This window comes from Nannospalax galili, unplaced genomic scaffold, assembly GCF_000622305.1.
Source record: "Nannospalax galili isolate Female #2095 unplaced genomic scaffold, S.galili_v1.0 scaffold886, whole genome shotgun sequence".
Classification (NCBI taxonomy): domain Eukaryota; kingdom Metazoa; phylum Chordata; class Mammalia; order Rodentia; family Spalacidae; genus Nannospalax; species Nannospalax galili.
In genome coordinates, this window is record NW_008355971.1 from 1,898,555 (window position 1) to 1,916,710 (window position 18,156).

At 50.7% G+C, this 18,156-nt stretch overlaps 2 protein-coding genes and 1 long non-coding RNA gene across 5 annotated transcripts in view; 1 reads left to right on the forward strand and 2 right to left on the reverse strand.

The window, feature by feature from the left end:
* Positions 1 to 1,837: 1,837 nt before the first annotated feature.
* Sars2 (seryl-tRNA synthetase 2, mitochondrial) lies at positions 1,838 to 12,291 on the reverse strand. The gene is made up of 16 exons (XM_008853939.2): positions 11,994 to 12,291; positions 9,162 to 9,257; positions 7,346 to 7,375; positions 6,541 to 6,681; positions 6,407 to 6,461; positions 6,003 to 6,066; positions 5,661 to 5,766; positions 4,664 to 4,711; positions 4,334 to 4,442; positions 4,059 to 4,104; positions 3,890 to 3,977; positions 3,700 to 3,809; positions 2,964 to 3,057; positions 2,781 to 2,873; positions 2,609 to 2,674; positions 1,838 to 2,299 (listed from the first exon to the last, which is right to left on the reverse strand). The coding sequence occupies exons 1-16, from the start codon at positions 12,258 to 12,260 to the stop codon at positions 2,156 to 2,158; spliced, it is 1,557 nt and encodes a 518-aa protein (XP_008852161.1). The 5' UTR covers positions 12,261 to 12,291; the 3' UTR covers positions 1,838 to 2,155.
* Positions 12,292 to 12,484: 193 nt separating this feature from the next.
* Positions 12,485 to 16,152, forward strand: Mrps12 (mitochondrial ribosomal protein S12). 3 transcript variants are annotated; one of them, XM_008853941.2, is made up of 3 exons: positions 12,485 to 12,565; positions 12,822 to 12,889; positions 15,536 to 16,152. In XM_008853941.2, exons 2-3 carry the CDS (start codon positions 12,841 to 12,843, stop codon positions 15,904 to 15,906), a joined length of 420 nt encoding a protein of 139 aa, XP_008852163.1. In that variant the 5' UTR covers positions 12,485 to 12,565; positions 12,822 to 12,840; the 3' UTR covers positions 15,907 to 16,152. The 3 variants fall into 3 exon arrangements, with proteins under 3 accessions (XP_008852163.1, XP_008852162.1, XP_008852164.1); XM_008853940.3 differs by having other exon boundaries at positions 12,563 to 12,643; XM_008853942.3 differs by lacking the exon at positions 12,485 to 12,565 and adding an exon at positions 12,655 to 12,678.
* A 150-nt stretch (positions 16,153 to 16,302) lies between these two features.
* Positions 16,303 to 18,156, reverse strand: part of LOC115067781 — a 6,202-nt gene continuing 4,348 nt past the window's right edge. The window contains exon 4 of the long non-coding RNA XR_003847147.1: positions 16,303 to 16,598. This is a non-coding gene — a long non-coding RNA (uncharacterized LOC115067781). The remainder of the gene's footprint in view (positions 16,599 to 18,156) is intronic.

Below are 18,156 nucleotides of genomic sequence, written 5' to 3' on the forward strand. Positions count from 1 at the left end.
AAAATGGACATAATTCGGACTGTCTTTTAATTAACCTTTACAAACTCAGTGAACCTTGAGTCTTGTGATTGGCATTTCCTTGGCAAACTCAATTTGGTACTCTACCATGAAAGATAATGAATGTGGTATACTTGAGAATTAACATATCGAAGTGCTGAAATCTAGTACACCCAACTCCATTGCTCACGGTGAGGACTGGGAAGGACACTCAGCCTTGGGTGAATGAAATATTCTAGAACTAGGGAAGAAAAGGCAAAATGGTCTATTAAGATAAGGGTGGAGCCAAACTTGTACTTCTGAAATGGAGCAGGAAAAACAGATTGGAATGAAAACATGAGTGGGCCTGACTCCTGAGCAGTTCTAGTAGACTGACATTCTAAGAGATATCTAGGAGAACGAGTGTCCTGTATCCTCCATCCTCTGAGTTCCAGCCCACTCTTGGTGTTTTTGAGACAGGTCTCTCTGTAGCTCCAGCTGGGCCCTGAGATTAAAGGCATGTGCTACCATGCATGGCTTCTAGCCCACTTTTTTTTTCTTTAATTATGAGACGTTTAAAAATTTTTTTTTATTATTCTTATGAGTATATTGCCTGCATGTATGTGAATGCACCTGTGTCTTGCAATCCTCAGAGGTCAGGAGAGGGTTTTGGATTCCCCTGCAACTGGAGTTAAGGACAATTCATAGCCGTCAAGTGGGTGCTGGGAATCAAACCCGGATCGTCTGCAAGAGCAGTCAGTGCTCTTAACTGTTGAGCCATGTCTCCAGACCACCAGCCCACTTTTAAAAACTAAATTTAAGCTGGGCGTGGTGGCGCATGCCTTTAGTCCCAGCTCTAGGGAGGTAGAGGCAGGCGGATCTCTGAGTTCGAGGCCAGCCTGGTCTACATAGTGAGTTCCAGGCCAGCTGGTGCTTCAGGGAGATCCTGTCTCAAATAAAGGCAAACAAACAAACAAACAAAAAACCCTAAATTTAAGAGTCAGGCTTCTTTGTTCAGGTGACTGTTATGTTGGTGTAGTAACACTGCATCAAGCTACGTCCCAGCCCCTCTAGTAACTTACTATCTTCCCACTCCTCCCCTTTGACATGGGGCTACAGTGAAAAAAACTGGTGAACATCCCAGGCCTCCTGGAGGGGACATTTGAGAAGATGGGACAGACAACAATCACGAAGCACGTTATGTAGAGAAAATGACAGCAGTGAATCTGATAGTGGTGGACTGGGGCGTCCCTGTCCTTATGGCTCCCTCTCAGCATAAAGGACAGGCATAAGGAGGGCCCTTGGCAGAGGAAGGGTCCATCCCAACACGTGTTGACAGGGAGCAGAGACAGAGAAATGCCCGTGCTAACCAATGGGGGAAGCCATAGGAAAAGGGCGAGGGAGGAGAGGGTGACTGGAAGACCCCGAAACATCTGAAGGTGAGGCAGCAAGCAGGTTTCTGAAGGCATCGGAGGTGGAAAAAACACAGGACAATCTGAAGGGCGGTGGGCAAGCTCAAGGTGGGAGGCAAAATCTGGGAGGGGCTAGGTAGATGAAGGATGTGGGGTGAGCGTAGGTGAAGGAGGTAGGGTAGGTAAGCATGGGCAAAGGGTCCCCCCACCCCAAGATCATCTTTAACTTCCTACAGTTTGAGATGCTTTGGACAGCACCTGGAGCTGGTAACCAGCCAAGGCTAAGGCTGAAGCTGAGTCAGTTTGAGGGAGCCATTGGAGGGTGATGGCCTGTCTTGTCTCAGGGAAAAGGAGAATTTGGCATCATTTCAGCTCCCTTGGGATCCCCGAGCCACACTGCATGGACCCTGGAGCACCAGAGCGGTCACCTCCCTCGAGCACAGATCCAGTAGACTTTGATCATTTATTGAGGGCCTTCTGGTCAGCACTGAAGGAGAGGGATCAGGAAGGAGGGGTGGAGTTCTGAGTCTCTCCCCAAGTGTCCTGCTTTCTACTCCAGACTGGGCCAAGCCTTCTGTTGACAATCCCAATGACAGTAGGAGTCACTGACTGATTCTGAGGTAGCAGGAATGGAGAGGTGGACCCAGGTGAGGAGCTGACAAGAATGCAGACACACAATGGGATGGCTCCAGGAAAAAGGTTCTAAGTGTCTGGGGTCTCTAAAGTTCCAGGCAGTAGTAAGCAGTTGCTGGCTGAGCGGATGGTTGTTAGCTGGCAGCTGGCTGACTGGGGAGCTTGGGTTTCTGGGGCTGGTTGGGGCCGATGTACTGGAGAGGCACGTGAGTAGGGGCTGTGATCCGGTCAGTGTCCAAGTAGGGCTGAAGGGCATCAGGCACGAGAACTGAACCATCCTAGGGATAGAGCAGGTATCAGGGTGCTGCTGTACTCCAGGCTCTGCCCCCAGCTGCCTTGCTGGGAGCCTTGGCTCCTTACTGGGGGATTCTAGAGGCAGGTGTTCTACCACTGAGCAACACCACCAGACCCTCACTGGGGGATTCTAGGCAAACTTTCTACTCCTGAGCCATGTCCCAACTACTCACTGGTAGATCTAAGCACCACTGATCTACTGCCCCCAGTCCTCTTTTTGACTTTTTCAGACAGGTTTTACCAAGTTGCTGGGCAAGCCTTGAACTTCCAATCCTCCTGCTGTAGTCACTCACCTTTTGCTGATTGCTCTCCAGGAGGGCGATGAGGAGGCGAGGGACAGCACAGGCTGTCGCATTTACCTAGGGGAAGGACATGCTCAGGGCCAGGCTCTGACTTTGCCCTAGCCTTGGGAAGGAGACGATGTGCTGCAGGGGTGGGGCAGGCAGAACAAGGTGTGGGCCTCACCGTGTGGGCAAATTGCAGCTCCCCGGCCTCAGTCTCTAACATGATATGCAACCTACGGCTCTGGAAGTCTGTGCAATTGGAGGCACTGGTAACCTGGGATAGGGATCATTGAGAGGCTCAGTCTTGAGGGACAGGCCCATCTTCCAGTGTCCGACCTTACATCCCCAGTGGGGTAGGGCTCACCTCTCCATAGCGGTGACGGCCAGGCATCCAGGCTTCAATGTCAAACTTTCGGTAGGCAGGAAGACCCAGTTCTTGGGTGGGCATGTCCAGCACCCTGAGGCCAAGGTCAAAAGTAAGGAGAAGGTCATTAGGTGAGAGATGAAGGATGTAAAGGAGGTGGTGGAAGAGGGGGAAGTAGAAGCCATGAAAGGGGACAAGAGAGCAGCAGCCATCTAGTCTGCTCACTGCTGCCATACTCTGTCTAGACCACCACCTCTGGTTTTGAGTTACCTCCATTTAGCTTTTTCTTTTGGTATGTTTTTTGAGATAGGGTCTTATGTAGCAGGCTGTCCTAGAAACTCACTATATATCATCTGGGAGATATATCATCTGGGAGAAAAGGCTGCCTTCCTCAGTCACAGCCCTCTGAGAAGCTCTGTACTCTACAGGGTGAGCGGGCCTCGTGGTATCTGGGCCTCCTGTCCCACCTCTACTTCACCCTGGAGGGTGATGAGGTTTCCTGGGCCTCATTCTAGGGATGGAAAGCCATCTCAAGGGGCAAAAGCTCCTTCCCCCAGAGCAGCCTGTCACAATTCTGTAAAGCATTGACAGTACAGTCAGATGGTCCTCTGTCTAGTCCTGCAGGCCTCATATAGGACACAGGAGGCAAAGGATCAAGTGGGGGGCCAGCACAGCCCAGTCTACCCTCTCCCTTGACCCTCTTTCCACCACCCGTCAGCCCTGCCCATCTCTGTACCGGAAGTGCAAACCCAGCTCAGTCAGGATCTCCACCTGCAGGGACAGGAACTCATCCAGGAGCTTTGAGCTCTGCTCCAGTCCTGGGGCTGTCACCCCAAACATCTCCACCTGACACAGGGCAGGGACAAGGATCAGGACTGGGTGGTGGGGGTGGCCTCTGCACTGCCAACCGGGCCTATGCCACTCACCTTGGTGAAGTGGTGTACTCGGTACAGGCCCCACGGCTCCTTTGCAGTGTCGGTCTCAGCCCGGTAGCAGGTACTGGCACAGACCATCCTAGTGGGAACATGTGAGGGAGTGTCAGGGAGGCAGAAGGCATCACCAGTGGGGACTAGGTCTAAAGAAATGGGCTATCACCTGACTGGCAGGTCCCTGAATGCCACGGAGTGGTCCATGAAGTATCCTGAGAGGAGAGAGGGGCAGGAGGGAGTCAGTCAGGGCCCCCATCAGCCATAAGAAGCCATGGTAAGATGCAGCATATAACCCCATGTCAGGGCACACAGCTAGTCTGTGTACTGCTGTGAAGTGGACAACCTACACAACTATCTGTGTCAGCCATGGATCGATATGTCCCCCACAGGGAGCCGCCCCAATGCTTCTGGTTGTGCCCCATAACCTAGGCAGGTACCCACCTGCAAGCCCGACCTCTGCTGTCCCAGCCAGGTTGAGGTCTTCGAAGCGGGAAGGGTCGATGTTGTAAATTTGGGAGGGGTTGGCGTTTGGAGTCATTCCACAGCCTTCCTGGGGGGGAGGGCCTTAGGGGTCAGGTGACAGGTAACCTTGGCCTCTCTCAAGCTGCAGTCTCCACCCTATCTCCTCCACTGGAAACATCTGGAAATGTCCCTCTTCCCCCAGGTTCTGGCTTGACCCCCATGACTAGTCCAGGCCAGTCTCCTCAAGGAGACAAGCTGGTCCCCATCTTGTGCCCCCAGGAAAAGGCTAACCCTCAGGGCCTCACTCACAAACACAGCTCCTCGAAGAAGGTCTGGCACCGTCATGGGAGTGAAGCCCTGTCGGGGAGGAGAGGAGATAAGTTAGGAGCACGGGGGGAACCAGCTACCAGACCCAAAATCACGCCTGAGGAGGACCAGGACAGAGGGAGATGGTGGCCACTGCACAGTCCACTCCCCCACCCCACCCCCAGCAGAGGAACTGAGTGAGGCCTGACCCCTGGGGTCCAGTCACTGGGGTCCTCCTGCTGCATGCACCCTGCTTTTCCCACTTCATTCCACAGGCAGGTGGAGGCACCACTCCAAAGTACAGATCTAATGTGTCCCTCTCCTGCTCAAAGCCTCCCATGGCTCCCTAGTTCCCTCAGCAAACATGAGACTTCCCCACCATGGCCAGCAACTCATGTTATCAGCCTGTGGATTCCTTTTCTCAGTATACTGTGCTCCCCCCAAAAGCCCCCACAACAGTGAACTACACTGCAGCAGGAATCACCCCCCAACACTACAGCAAGAGTGAAGGTCGCTCTTGTCTCTAGGCTTCAATCGTCCCAACTCAAAAGAGGGTGTAATAGCAACCACCTAGCCAAGTGAAGCTGTCATAAGAATTAAAGTGTTGCTGGGCGTGGTGTCGGATGCCTTGAGTCCCAGTACTCAGAAGGCAGAGGCAGGATATCTGTGAATTCCAAGTCAGCCTGGTCTACATAGTGAGTTCCAGGTCAGCTAGGCTACAGGGAGACCCTGTCTCAAAAAAAGACCAAAGGAAAAAAAAAAAGAATTGATGATACATGAGGCACATGTGTGTGCCACCACACTGCTGTGTGTGTATGTGTGTGTGTGTGTGTGTGTTTGTGTGTGTTCCTGGGGATGGAAACCAGGGCCTTGTGCCTGCCAGGCAAGTGCTCTACCAGCACACTGAGCTACATCCCCAGCCCCGCCTTGGCCACCCTTGATCCCTCTAAGTTTGGTGCCAATGCCACCCCCTCTAGGAAGCCCTCAAGGTGGCCCATACCCGGCGGACAAGCTTGTTGAGAGTGAAGCTGACCAGGCCATGCTGCAGGAGGGCCCCAGCCCCTCGAAGGTAATAGGACCGGTGACCAGACACATGGGACAGGCGCCTAGAGACAGATGGGTAGACAGACCAGCAGTACTTATGGGCCAGGAAGGGTGGGGGAAGAGGAAACTCGAGCCCCCGCGGAAAGAGGCCCAGCTGTCAGGCGGGCCTAGCATCAAATATTCATGCTGGGTGGGTCTAGCCCTGGCATTTCCACTTTGCCCGCCGACGCCAAAAGGCAGGATCTGGCTGCCAGCTGTCAGGGTGGGGACAATGAGGTGGGAAGGGGGTGGAGCTCACTTCTGCCTGATGATGTCCAGTTTCTCGCCGATTTCCAGGTGGCCCCGGGGTTGGAAGGAGAAAGCTGGTTGTGGGTGAAAGGCAATGGGGTAAGAGGGGAAGAAAGAGACAAAGAACAGAGAGAGAGAGAGAGAGAGAGAAACAGGAGGTAGACAGACAGGAAGGGACTGGAAGGAAAAGCCCAAGAGAGCAAGGAACCAAAGCAAAATGGGGAAAAGCTAGACAGACATGCACAGGCTTGTACCCACCCCAGGGTGAGCTGTCCAGTGAGGGAGGTCAAGGGCATGAGACTCAGACCAGCTCAAGCCTGGCTGGGCTGTTCCAACTGAGCCCCCAGAGCCCTCTCTTGGCCTGAGACCACCCTCGCCCCACCTCCAGCTTCCAGCCTTATCTCTGTGGCTCACCTGGCTTGTCTCCCACCACACGCAGTACTCTGGCTTGGCTCTCATCCCCAGCAGGCTGCAGGGAGAGGGGAGTGTCATGGGAAAGGAGGCCCCACTGGATGCCCTGTCTCCCTCACAGTTCTCACGGCCCTTACTGAGTCTGGGTGGGTCTGGTTGGGCAGCCTCAGTGCCTGAAGGTAGAACTGCTCTTCCAGCTGGGTCTCTCTGGGGTAGAGGGGCATGAGCTGCTTCCGGATCTCCCGGCCTCGGGTCCGCAGGCCCTGATATTGGGGGTTCTGGACAGAGCAAAAAGGGTCAGCCCTGGGAAGGGTCAGGGATCCCTCAACCAGCCCTACTCATCCTCGCTGGCAGAACCCCATGTGGACACATGCTGCCTCTTTCCATCCAACAACCGGTTTCTTCTCAGGGGCCTCTCACCACAACATGGCAGTTCAGTTCATGGGAACAAAGCTCAGACCCAACCAACCGGAACTTTCTAGTGCCTTGGCCATGGCTAATGGCTCAGACAGGAGCAAAGCTGAACGTGTGGTAATCAGTCTCAAAATTCTAAATGGAGCTATCAGAAAGGTGTGCCTTCAACAAAGGGGTGTGGGTGTGGGGGTCGGGGAAGTTGGGTTCAGAATAAACCTACTATGGAGCCAGGAGCTGGATCCAACTGCACCTGAAGCCAGATTTTTATTTTTACAAACTGACAGAGGTTGAGGTTTGTTTTCTGAAGGCAGGTTCTCACTATGTAGACCAGGCTGGCCTTGATCTCAGAGATCCACATGCTTCTACCTCTGTGCTGGGTTTAAAGGCGTGTCCCAACCATACCTGGCCTCCATTCTTTAATCTTACCTCCTCAAACTGAGTTACGCTTTCTATCACTACAGTAGAACTGTGGCTGGCGGGGTGCCCTCCCTGCCCTCCCTGTACAGGGACCAGACATCACTGGAGTACCTTCTGTATTTCATCCTTGTCTTGGTTGGCCTGGGGGAGAAGAGGAAGGAGAGAGTGATTACCGGGATGAGCTTGGGGCTGGTGAAGAGAAAGGGCAGGCAAACGCTCAAACGGGACCGGGACACCTGAAGCTCCTGCTCTCAGTGCCTGGCTGGGTCTTTCCACCACTCTGTGCCTCAGTTTTTCTGCTGGTAACACCAGGAGGCAGGCAAGCTAAGGACACCTATAGTTGTGAATACAATGCCACCTCTAAGTGGGATCTGTGGGGGAAGATGAGGATTCTTATATGATTATACTTAATTTTTAAAATTTTTGTTTTTTTATGTTTATTTATTTTGCAGCACTAGGGTTTGAACCTGGAGCCTTGTGGATGGTAGGCACCACTCTACCAAATGAGCTACCAGCCTTACTGTTTTATTTTCATTTCTGTGTATGTGTGTGAGTGTTTACCTTACGTGTTGGAGTGCCTACAGAGGCCAGAAGAGGGTACTGGATCCCCTGGAGGTAGAGTTACAGGTGGTTGTGAGCTGCTCAACTTACATGCTGGGAACTGGACTCAGGTCCTCTGGAAGAGCAACAAGTGCTTTTAACTGCTAGCCCTCTTACTATTTTTTGACACAGGGGCTTCCCTGTGGCCCAGGCTGGTCTGAGATTTGAAATCCCTTAGTCTCAGGTCCCAAGTAGTAGGGTCACAGGTGTGACCCTATCACACCTATCACACCTGGCTAAACGAGATTTAAAAAAAAAAAATTGTGGGGATTTAAACGATTTTATTTATGTGTATGTGTGCATAGGTATGTACATGCAGGTGCCCTGGATACCAGAAGAGGGGATTGGATCTCCTGGAGCTGGAGTTATAAGGGATTGTGAGATGCCAGATGTGGGTACTGGGAATGAAACTCTGGTCCTCTGAAAGAACTTTTAACTGCTGAGCCATCCTCAGCCCAAAGTCTGTTTTGTTTTGAATGAGTTTTGGGGAGCTGGCCTGGAATTAGACACCTAGCTAAGGATGACCCTGAACTCTTGATCCTCCTGCCCCAGCTGCTAGGTGCTGGGATTACAGTGATGTGCGACTGTGCTCCTATGATTGTTCTTGAGAGCCATGTGGCAGGTACTATTGGTTGTCTAACTTCCAGCTTTGAAAATGGTCGATTGTGACCCTGTATGGGGTGCTGTGATTGAATATGGGGGTTGTGCAAAATTTGGCAACAGTATAGATTCCTGAATACACACATACCAGAAATGAATTACAAATCAAACATATAATAAAGCTGAGCTGTCCCTGGCCAAAAGGAGCTGGAGTTGGTAAGTGAAAAAAGTTTAAGAAGGCCTGGTGTAACCCAGGCTTCCTCCTCTCCTGCCCACAGAACTGATAGTTTGCCCTTGGCAAGCAGCTTTCATTTAGGGAAGGTGAACACCCTGGAGGCTGGCGCTGCCAACAGTGACTTTATCTGTCTTGCTGATGACTGGTGTGGGGTAGGTGAGTGAGCCCTGGAGAAATGAGGGTCTACTTAGGGAATGGTCTCTTTGCTCCTGGAAAAGCCATTGAGGCAGAGAAACCCACTTTTTGCCTCCATCACTGTGGCAGCCATCCCATAACTGGGATGGGGAAACAGCTCAGATTTATGCATTGCACAGACAGAGGAAAAGAATCTGTTTGGAGATGCTGGGGAGAGCTGCTAATTAATTAGTCCTATCAATACCAGGACTGGATGGTTTGTTTGTGAAGTAACTGTCTACATGCTTCAAGCCCCTTCAATTTGGTCTCCTATTTTCCAGAGGCACCCCTGCTGTCCCTCCCATCCCCCATGCTCACCATCAGGGCCCGCACGGCCTCTGTCACAACCTCCTTCTCAGCCTCCAGGCTCCGGATTTGCTCCCGAAGATGCTTCAATTCCTTCCACGTAGAGATCTGGATGGGGGACAGAGGCATCAAAGGAAGAAGTGAAGCAGCCTCGCTCACAGGCTACCTGCACTGCAGCGGTTCAGGCTCAGTCTCCTCAGTGCTGCCAAAGCCACTCTCCCTTCATCTCTTCATCTACAACTCCCAGAGGCTCAGGTGGGTACACAGCTGTCCTGAACCAAGGCACTGCCCAGCTTCCTTTGCAGCTGCTTCTGTTGACCTGATCAAGACCAACCAAGGGTGCTGGAGAGATGGCTCAGCAGCTCAGAGCATTTGCTGCTCTTGCAGAGGACTCAGGTTCAGTTCCCAGCACCCACATCAGGTGGCTCACAACTGCCTGAAACTCCAGCTCCAGGGGATGACACCCTCTTCTGGCCTCTTCAGGCACCAGGCACGCAGGTGTGCATGTCTACACACACACACACACACACACAACCAACCAAAGGACCTCTGTAGAAGTGAAGCACACTACAAGTGTGACTTCTGGGTGAATTTTCATTTGCTTGTTTCCTTAGGTAGTTAGTAGTCCAGGCTGACCTCGTTACCTGTAATTTTCTGGCCTTTCTTAGTGCTGGGACTATGAGCATGCACTAGCACACCTGGATGAGTCACCTCTTTAAAGAGAACAAAATTTTCTTTATTCTTCCTTATTTATTTATTTAGGTTTTTTTTTTTTTTTTAAAGACAGGGTCTCTATGTAGCTTTGGCTGGCCTGGAACTCACTATACAGACCAGGCTGGTCTTGAACTCACAAAGATCCACCTGCCTCTGCCTCCTGAGTGCTTGGAATGAAGGTATGTGCCACCGTGCCCATTTATTTATTTATTTACTTATTTATTTGTTTACTTATTTATTTATTTATTGTCTTTTTGAGACAGGGTCTCCCTGTAGCCCCAGCTGTCCTGGAACTCACTATGTAGACCAGGCTGGCCTTAAATTCACAGAGATCTGCCTGCCTCTGCCTCCCAAGTGCTGGGACTACAGGCATGCACCACCACACCCAGTTTATTTATTTATTTTTAAATATTTATGTATATTTAGGTGTGGTGGTATATGTGTTTAATCCCAGCACTTGGGAAGCAGAGGCAGGTGGATCTCTGTGACTTCAAGCCCAGCCTAGTCTACATAGTGAGTGCCAGGCCAGTTGGGGCTACAGGGAGAACCTGTCTCAAAAACACCAAAAAAAAAAAAAAGTGTAAAGTGTGTGCCTTATTATATGTATGTGCAACCAGGTGCATGCAGAAGCCCAAGGAGGCCAGAAGAGGGCGTCAGATCCTATGGAACTGGAGTTACAGGCAGTTGAGAGCCACCATGGGGGTGCTGGAAAGCAAACCTGGGGTCCTCTGTAAGAGCAGCCAGCTTTTTTAACTGCTGAGCCCTCTCTCCAGTCCTCAATTTGCATATCTTAATGCCACAAACCTGGGAGAAGGCCTCTATTTTGCCTTCTCTGCACTTATGGGAATGGGAAATATTTTTTACTAGACTGTAAACTTGAATCGTCTTGCTTATGGGAGAGCACAGTAAAGATTGTGGGGCCAGGCATAGCAGCACATGCTGTTAGTCCCAGCATTTAGGAGGCAGAGATAGGAAGAGCTCTGAGTTCGTGGCCAGACTGGTTTACCTAGAGATTCAGGTCAGCTAGGATTACATAGTGAGACCCTGTCTCAAAAAACATAGTAGGGCCTGGAGTCAGCCACCAAGTTCAAATTCACACTCTTCCACTGACCAGCTTTGTGATATTGGGCAAGTTAATGAACCCTTAGTTTACTCTATGATATAGTGGCACTTAATTCATAAGGTTGTTGCAAAACATTTTTTTTTTATGTGTATGAGTGTTATGCTTGCATGTAAGCAAATGCACCCGTGTCATGTAATGCCCTCAGAGGACAGAAGAGGCTGTCAGATCTCCTGGAACTGGAGTTATGGACAGTTGTTGGCTGCCATGTGGGTGCTGGAATTTGAACCCAGTTCTTCTGCAAGAACAGTGTTCTTAACCACTGAGCCATCTCTCCAGCCCCGCAAAACGTTATTAAACATTTTTATTTATTTATCGTGTGTGTACTTGTACGTGTGTGAGTGCATGTGCCATGGCATGCATGTGGAGGTCAGAAGACAATCCACAGGAAACAGTTTTCTCCTTCCACCTGGGGACTGAGATCAGGTCATCAGGCTTGGTGGCAAGCTTGCTTTGTCCCCTTAACCCATTGGGCCATGTGGCCCGCAAAAACTTAGTTCCTTAGAATGTAGCACTACATAAGTGCTAATGATTTTAGTATCATTTGCCACCTAGTCTCAACATCTGGATCATGTGAGATGCTCCTTAAATATCAGCTCTGCAGCACCATCCATTTATTCAACCTTAATTACCTGTTTGCTTTTTAGTGGCACAGGTGTGGAGCTGTCTCCTAATTCAAGAGCCCCGCTCCCCATTTTTCTTTATGGCTTTATGATGAGGTTGGCATAAAGTTGGCGCACAGAAGACAATGGTACATAAGTTCCAGGAGCCCAGTAGAGACCAAGCATGCATTAGGAAATACATGCAATATGGGCGTCCAGGCCATAGAATACATCCATGGTATCCCGTAGGTCCCTGCTTCTCAGTGGACTAAGTGGGTCATGCACAAGACACTGCCTAACTTGGGAAGGAACCCAAATTTCCCCAAACAGTCCCTCCCACTCCTGTAGTGCAGCGTCAGCTCTATAAAGCTAGCATCCAGCTCCCGCAGCCCCCGCAAGCCCACTCACGATGGCAGGCAGGTCGGCGGGCCGCAGCTCCCCCTTGCGGAGCTCCAGAGCGCGCGCGGCTTCTTCTGGGCATGCGCAGAGCAACTCCATGTCCAGATCAGGAAGCTCGCTGTAGCCTTCGCGTGCGTGCTCGTACAGAAGGTTCCGGACTCGTTTCTCTGTAGCAAAACTCCTCCTTAGGTTCGGGTTGCACACGCAGCGTCCCCGGGATCGGAGTCCCTGTCGAGCCACCAAAGGCCAAAAGAGCCTCGCTATGGACGCAGCCATCTTGGACCGGAAACAATATGTCACTCAGCCTCTGTCCCGCCCACTCCACGGTTAGAGCAACTGCAAAGCAGCTGCTCTTCTAGGGACGAGCCAATCAGATGCAGGAAGGGATTTCCCGCTTAGGCTTTAGAAACAGTTCCAATGAGGAAAGTTGACGGAGATGGACTCTGTCCTTGCCCAATCATCGTCTTTGTTCCGTCCCTTTAGTGACGGATGACAGAACCAGCCAATCATTGATGAGAAAATCCCCGGAAGTGGCTGGAGGTAGGATTCAGCGTGTCTAGGACCCTGCGAGAGTGGGTGAGGTGGGTGGAATTTTATATCCTCCAAACCTTCCTTTCCGCTCTTCTTTGCCTCAGTTTCCCTTTTCTTCCTATGTGCAGGTGAGGGCGACTGGGTCCCCGGGAGCCTATTGAAAGTGAGCCTAAGTTTGCGGGGACACGTTGTATTAATCATATAAATAAGGATTATGGTTAGAGCTTTGGGGGCAATTCCAGAAGACTCTTGAGAGAGGGGCACCGGTTCCCTCCTCCTTTCTGAGTATCTTATCCCCTAACACAGGGACGCAGCGGGCGGCGAGATGTACTGGCCCAGCCTTCTCCGTGGCCTCAGCTCGTCCCTCAGTCGCGGTAAGTGAGCTTGGGCCGCAGGGACGAGGCTGGATGAGGCATTGACTCCCTGGGACGTGTGTACCTCTGCCACGGCTCGGATGCGATTAGGAACTTTAATCGGCTGGAAACACATTGCATTTTTTGTTTTGTAGACAGGGGCTCATGTAGCCCAGGCTGACCTTGAACTCATCTTGTAGGCTGGCCTTGAATTGATCCTTCCTGCCTCCATTTCCCAAATGCTGGGAATACAGGCTTTCTCCACCATGTCTCTTGGTCCGTGGTGCAAGAGGTGGGAAAGAGCTATGTCAAGTATAGCTTAAGATAATCATGGCCATGTCTTCCATACATAGGTCAAGGACTTGATAGATAATGGCAATCCAGGAGATTATTTGTCTAGTGACATTCTGTCATTGTTTCTGTCAGTCGTAGGACACTGATGTTTGTGCATAATCATACCAACAAATGTGCATTTCTTAGAGATGCTTAAGTATCTCGTGATTGTATTTATTCCTGTTTTTGAGACAGGGTCCTGTAGTCCTAGCTGACCTGGATGTAGACCCAGCTGGCCTTGATTTCACAGAGATCCACCCACCTCAGTCTTCCAAGTGCTAGGATGAAAAGGTGTGTGTGCCACCACGCCCAGCCCAGTTCAAGTAACTTTTCTTTTTAATTTTGGTCTTTTTGCGACAGGGTCTCCCAGTAGCCCCAGCTGGCCTGGAACTCGCTATGTAGACCACACTGGTCTCAAACTCAGAGATCGAGCTTTTTTTGGTGTCAGCCACTGAAGGGGAGTGTTGTTTATGGTGTCAACTTTGCCCGGGCATTAGGTGTTTCTCATGGGCTATGTCCTGAATGAGGTATGAGATATTTTGTTCCCCCAGGCTTTTAAAAAATTATTTAATTAAAATTTTTATTTTCTGTGTATGTTTTGCCTGCATGAATGTAAATGTACCATGTGCCTGCAATGCCCACAGAGGCCAGAAGAGGGTGCCTTATCCCCTAGAACTGGAGTTACTAGTTGTCAGCCACTATGTGGGTGCAGTAGCAGGAGAGCAGGGAGTGCTCTGAACTGCTGAGCCATCTCTTCAGCCTGTCTCTGATCTTACACCATTCATTTCATGAAGAAGTCCCATTGTTGTGCCTTGAATATATCTCTCCCCGGTACTTCCCCCTGCCTTCCTTGTACTATTCTGCAGCCACAGTGGTCTTTTTTTGTGTTGTTTTTTGGGGGTACCCAGGCTGGTGAAGTGTGAACAAGGGGCTGGTTGGGAGTAGAGGTCAGGGAAGTAATGGTAGGTGGGGTGGAGTCTTTCCTCAGGTGAGATGGAGCCAAGGGGCCTCTGAGCAGTGGAAGGATGGGTCCTGACTCTGGCTGTGTGTTTGAGGACAGGCTGGGGTCAGGGATTCCCTGTGAGGAGATGGTCCAAGAGACAAGGCTGGACCAATCTTAGGGTCTTAGTAAAAGAGGGAGAAAGGAGGTAGATTCTGCCCCATGTTGAAGGTTGAACTGACAGGTTGCTTGTGTGAAGGAACAACTGACAGGCTTGTTATGGGGATGGCTCTAATGTATGTACAGTAGTAGCTTAAAATATTCCTTTTGGGGGTGGTGGTGAGATGGCTCAGTGGTTAAAGATGCTTGCCACCAAGTCTGATGATCCAAGTTTGATCCCTGGAACTCACATGATGGAAGGAAACCTGACTTCTGCAAGTTGTTTTCTGATCTCTACATATGTACAGGTGCCTGCCCATCCACCCAAAAAACAAATCACACTTTGGTTTTGCAGGGCTGGCAGCTGAACCTAGGACATTGAATATGTTAGGCAAGGGCTCTGCCCCTGAGCTCCATCACCAGCTCAAGTATGTCATTTCAGGCCGAGGATGTATCTCAGAGTGGAGTGCTTGTCTGGCATGCATGAAGCCCTGGGCTCAATCCCCAGCACTGCATCAACTGGGCATGCTGGCTGTATTAGTCACTTCTGTTGCTGTGATAGGAACACTGACCCAAGCAATTTATAGAAAGAAGAGTTTATTTGAACTTACGGTTCCAGGGGAATTATACTCCATCACAGCAGGGGGGCATGGTGGCTAGAGCAGGAGCAGCAGAAGCTGATCTCTCACTTCCTCACACAGGCACAGGAAGCAAGAGTGACTAACGATCTGGCAAGGCTTAAGAACTCTCTAAGCCCACCCCAGTGATGTGCTTCCTGCAGGATAGCCACACCTTCTAAAACCTCCCCAAACAGTGCCATCATCTGGGGACAAAATGTCCAAACACTTGGAGCCTATGGGAGACATTTTCATTCAAACCACCACACTGGCACATGCCTGTAATCCCACTCTCCAGAGGTAGAGGCAGGAGGATCAGAAGTTCAAGGTCATCCTTGGCTATACAGCAAGTTCCAGGCCAACCTGGGCTATATGAGACCCTGTCTTAAAAAAAATAAAAAGAAACAAAACAAGAAAAAAGCATTGTTTCTAAACAGCATTCAAGTTAGTACCTATCTTTGAAGAATACATATGAATCAATTCATATAAAAGTTATTTCTTTGTGTTATGTGGTGTTTTGGGTTGCTTTTTTTTTTCTTTTTTTTTTTTTTGAGATAGGGTCTCACTATGTAGCCCTGGCTGACCATAGAAACATGGGTCGTTCTTGTGTCTCTCCAGGCCTGGCCGTTGTTCCCCAGCTCTGGGCCAGCCGCTCCATGGCTACCCTGAACCAGATGCACCGCCAGGGCCTCCGGAAGGAACCCCCTCGGCGTCTGGGCGCCACCGAGGGCCGGCCTCAGTTGAAGGGCGTGGTGCTGCGCACCTTTATCCGGAAACCCAAGAAGCCCAACTCGGCCAACCGCAAGTGCTGCCGCGTGCGCCTCAGCACAGGCCGAGAGGCCGTCTGCTTCATCCCTGGGGAGGGTCACACATTGCAGGAGCACCACGTGGTCCTCGTGGAGGGTGGCCGCACTCAGGACCTGCCTGGGGTCAAACTCAAAGTTGTGCGGGGCAAATACGACTGTGGCCATGTCCAGAAGAAGAAGTGACCGCCTTTCACAGTGGCTGGGCACCCGGTCCTCAGAAGCTGGCTCTTCCTGCTCCAGGGGCAGTGGGTCTTGGGTTCAGATTTCACTCCTAGTCATCAAGACTGCCACTGGCCCACAGGGGTTCTGAGAGGGGACTGAAAAGAAGCAGTCATGTGCCAACACCCTTGGCTTTTGTGTTCAGTGTTGGTGAGAGGAACCTCTTCTGTCAAGCAGGAATTGTATAATAAACACATCTGCAGGTTGTGATGTCTTTGGGGTTGTATGGTATTTGCCCCCTGCGTCTGGTGGCACATGCCATTCTCTGTGCCCCTGAGTTTTCTCTTCTGGAAAATAATTGCATTGGGGCTGGAGAGATGGTGGCTTAGCAGTTAAGATCTTGCTGCTCTTTCAGAGGAGCCAGGTCTGTTCCCAGCCCCCATGTCAGGCAGTGGCTCACAAGCCCCCAGCGCCAGATCTGACACCCTCTTCTGGTTTTCAAGGGAGCCTGCATGCGTTTGTACATACTCCCATACAGGCATATTTTCTTAAAAAGTTCCATTGGCAGAGTTGCGGGTTTAACTGAATATTAAACTACATGTTTGGTGGACGTGGTGGCGGGGGGGGGGGGGCTGCTGTGGGTTCTGTGTACCACCGAGGCCCTTCCTGGTGTCAAAAGGGCAGGTCCTGTGAAGCCTGGTCCCTAAGGTGGCCATCTGCAAAATGGCAGTAAGTGTAAGATTGGTACTGAAAGGATGTTAAATGGGTGGGGAATGGTGGTGCTTGCCCGTGATCCCAGCACTGTGACAGGAGGGTGGAGTGGTTAAGGCCAGCCTAGGCTGTGTAGACCCTTTCTCAGAAGACCCAAAAGGAGGAAAGGGGATATGTGGTTTGCTTTTTATTTAGGAGCTGTTTATTATTTTCTTTTGAGGTGTGATCTCACTCTAGCCCAAAGACTTGGAACTCTAGCCTAGGCTAGTCTCAAACTCATGTTGATCCCCTTACCTGAGTGTTGTTTCACTGTGCCTGGCTTGTGTTCTTAGATATTAGACTGCCACACCTGGGCTCAAATCCAGCCCCACCCCTTAATGGTCATGTGGCCTGGCTATAGTGGATCCACCTCTGGGCCTCAGTTTCCTTCCTGGACACTGGTGCTGACTGGAATCAGTTTCTCTGACCCTGGGCATGGCCACACATTTTAAGCTTGAGATGTGCTAACTCAGTTCAACTCCCCTTCAGGCCTCAAGCCTTGCATTCTCTGTTTACTGCCTGGGGACCCAGGGCAAGTCATTCAAATTAAGCCTGGACCACGTGGTATTGATAAGGAGCCATGGTAAGGCTGGATAAAGTGGCTCACACCTGTATCCCACTGTAAGGTGGAGGCAGAAGAATTAGGAGTTCAAGGTTAGCCATGGTGATATAACATTGGAGGCCAGCCTGGGGTACATAAGACCTTATCTTTAAAAAAAACTTGCTGGATGTGGTGACACACAACTTTAATCCCAGCATTGGGGAAGTAAAGGTAGGCCAATCTCTGCGTTCAAGGCCGGCATAGTCTACATAAGTTCCAGGCCAGCCAGGGCTACCCAGTAAGACCCTGACTCAAAAAACCAAAAAAAAAAGGGGGGGAGCTGGAGAGCCGAATTAGTGGTTAAGAGCACTGGCTGCGCTTGCAGAGGACCTGGGTTTCATTGTTCCCAGCCCCAACCTGGCAGCTAACAACCTTCTGTGACTCTAGTTCCAGGGATCTGACACCTGGCCTCCACAGGCATTTTATACCACGGGTGTACTTACATGCACGCTAAACACTAATACACATTAAAATAATGTTCTTAAAGCCATTAGAGGCCCCTTAAGAGCTAGTCTGGAGGGGCTGGAAAGCCGACTCAGTGGTTAAGAGCTCTTGCAGAGGACCTAGGTTTGATTCCCAGCACACAAATGGTAACTCATAACTATCTGTAACTCCAATTCTAGGGGATCCAGCACTCTATTCTGACCTCCATAGGCATTGCACGACATGGGTGTACTTACATACATGCAGGTAATACACTCATACACATAAAAAATAAGAAAAATATATAAACTAGTGTTGGGGTCCTCTGTTATGCAAGTAGAAGTCTCTTCACGTCCGGATAGCTCACGAGCTCGGAAACCATGTGCTGCAGATTCCTTTCATAGCAGAGTGCCTTCCTGGCATCCTCCCTGACTCTTCTTTTAAAGTGCTCGCCACAAATACATGCCCTCCGGCACAGGAGCTACCAGGTTTTAATCAGG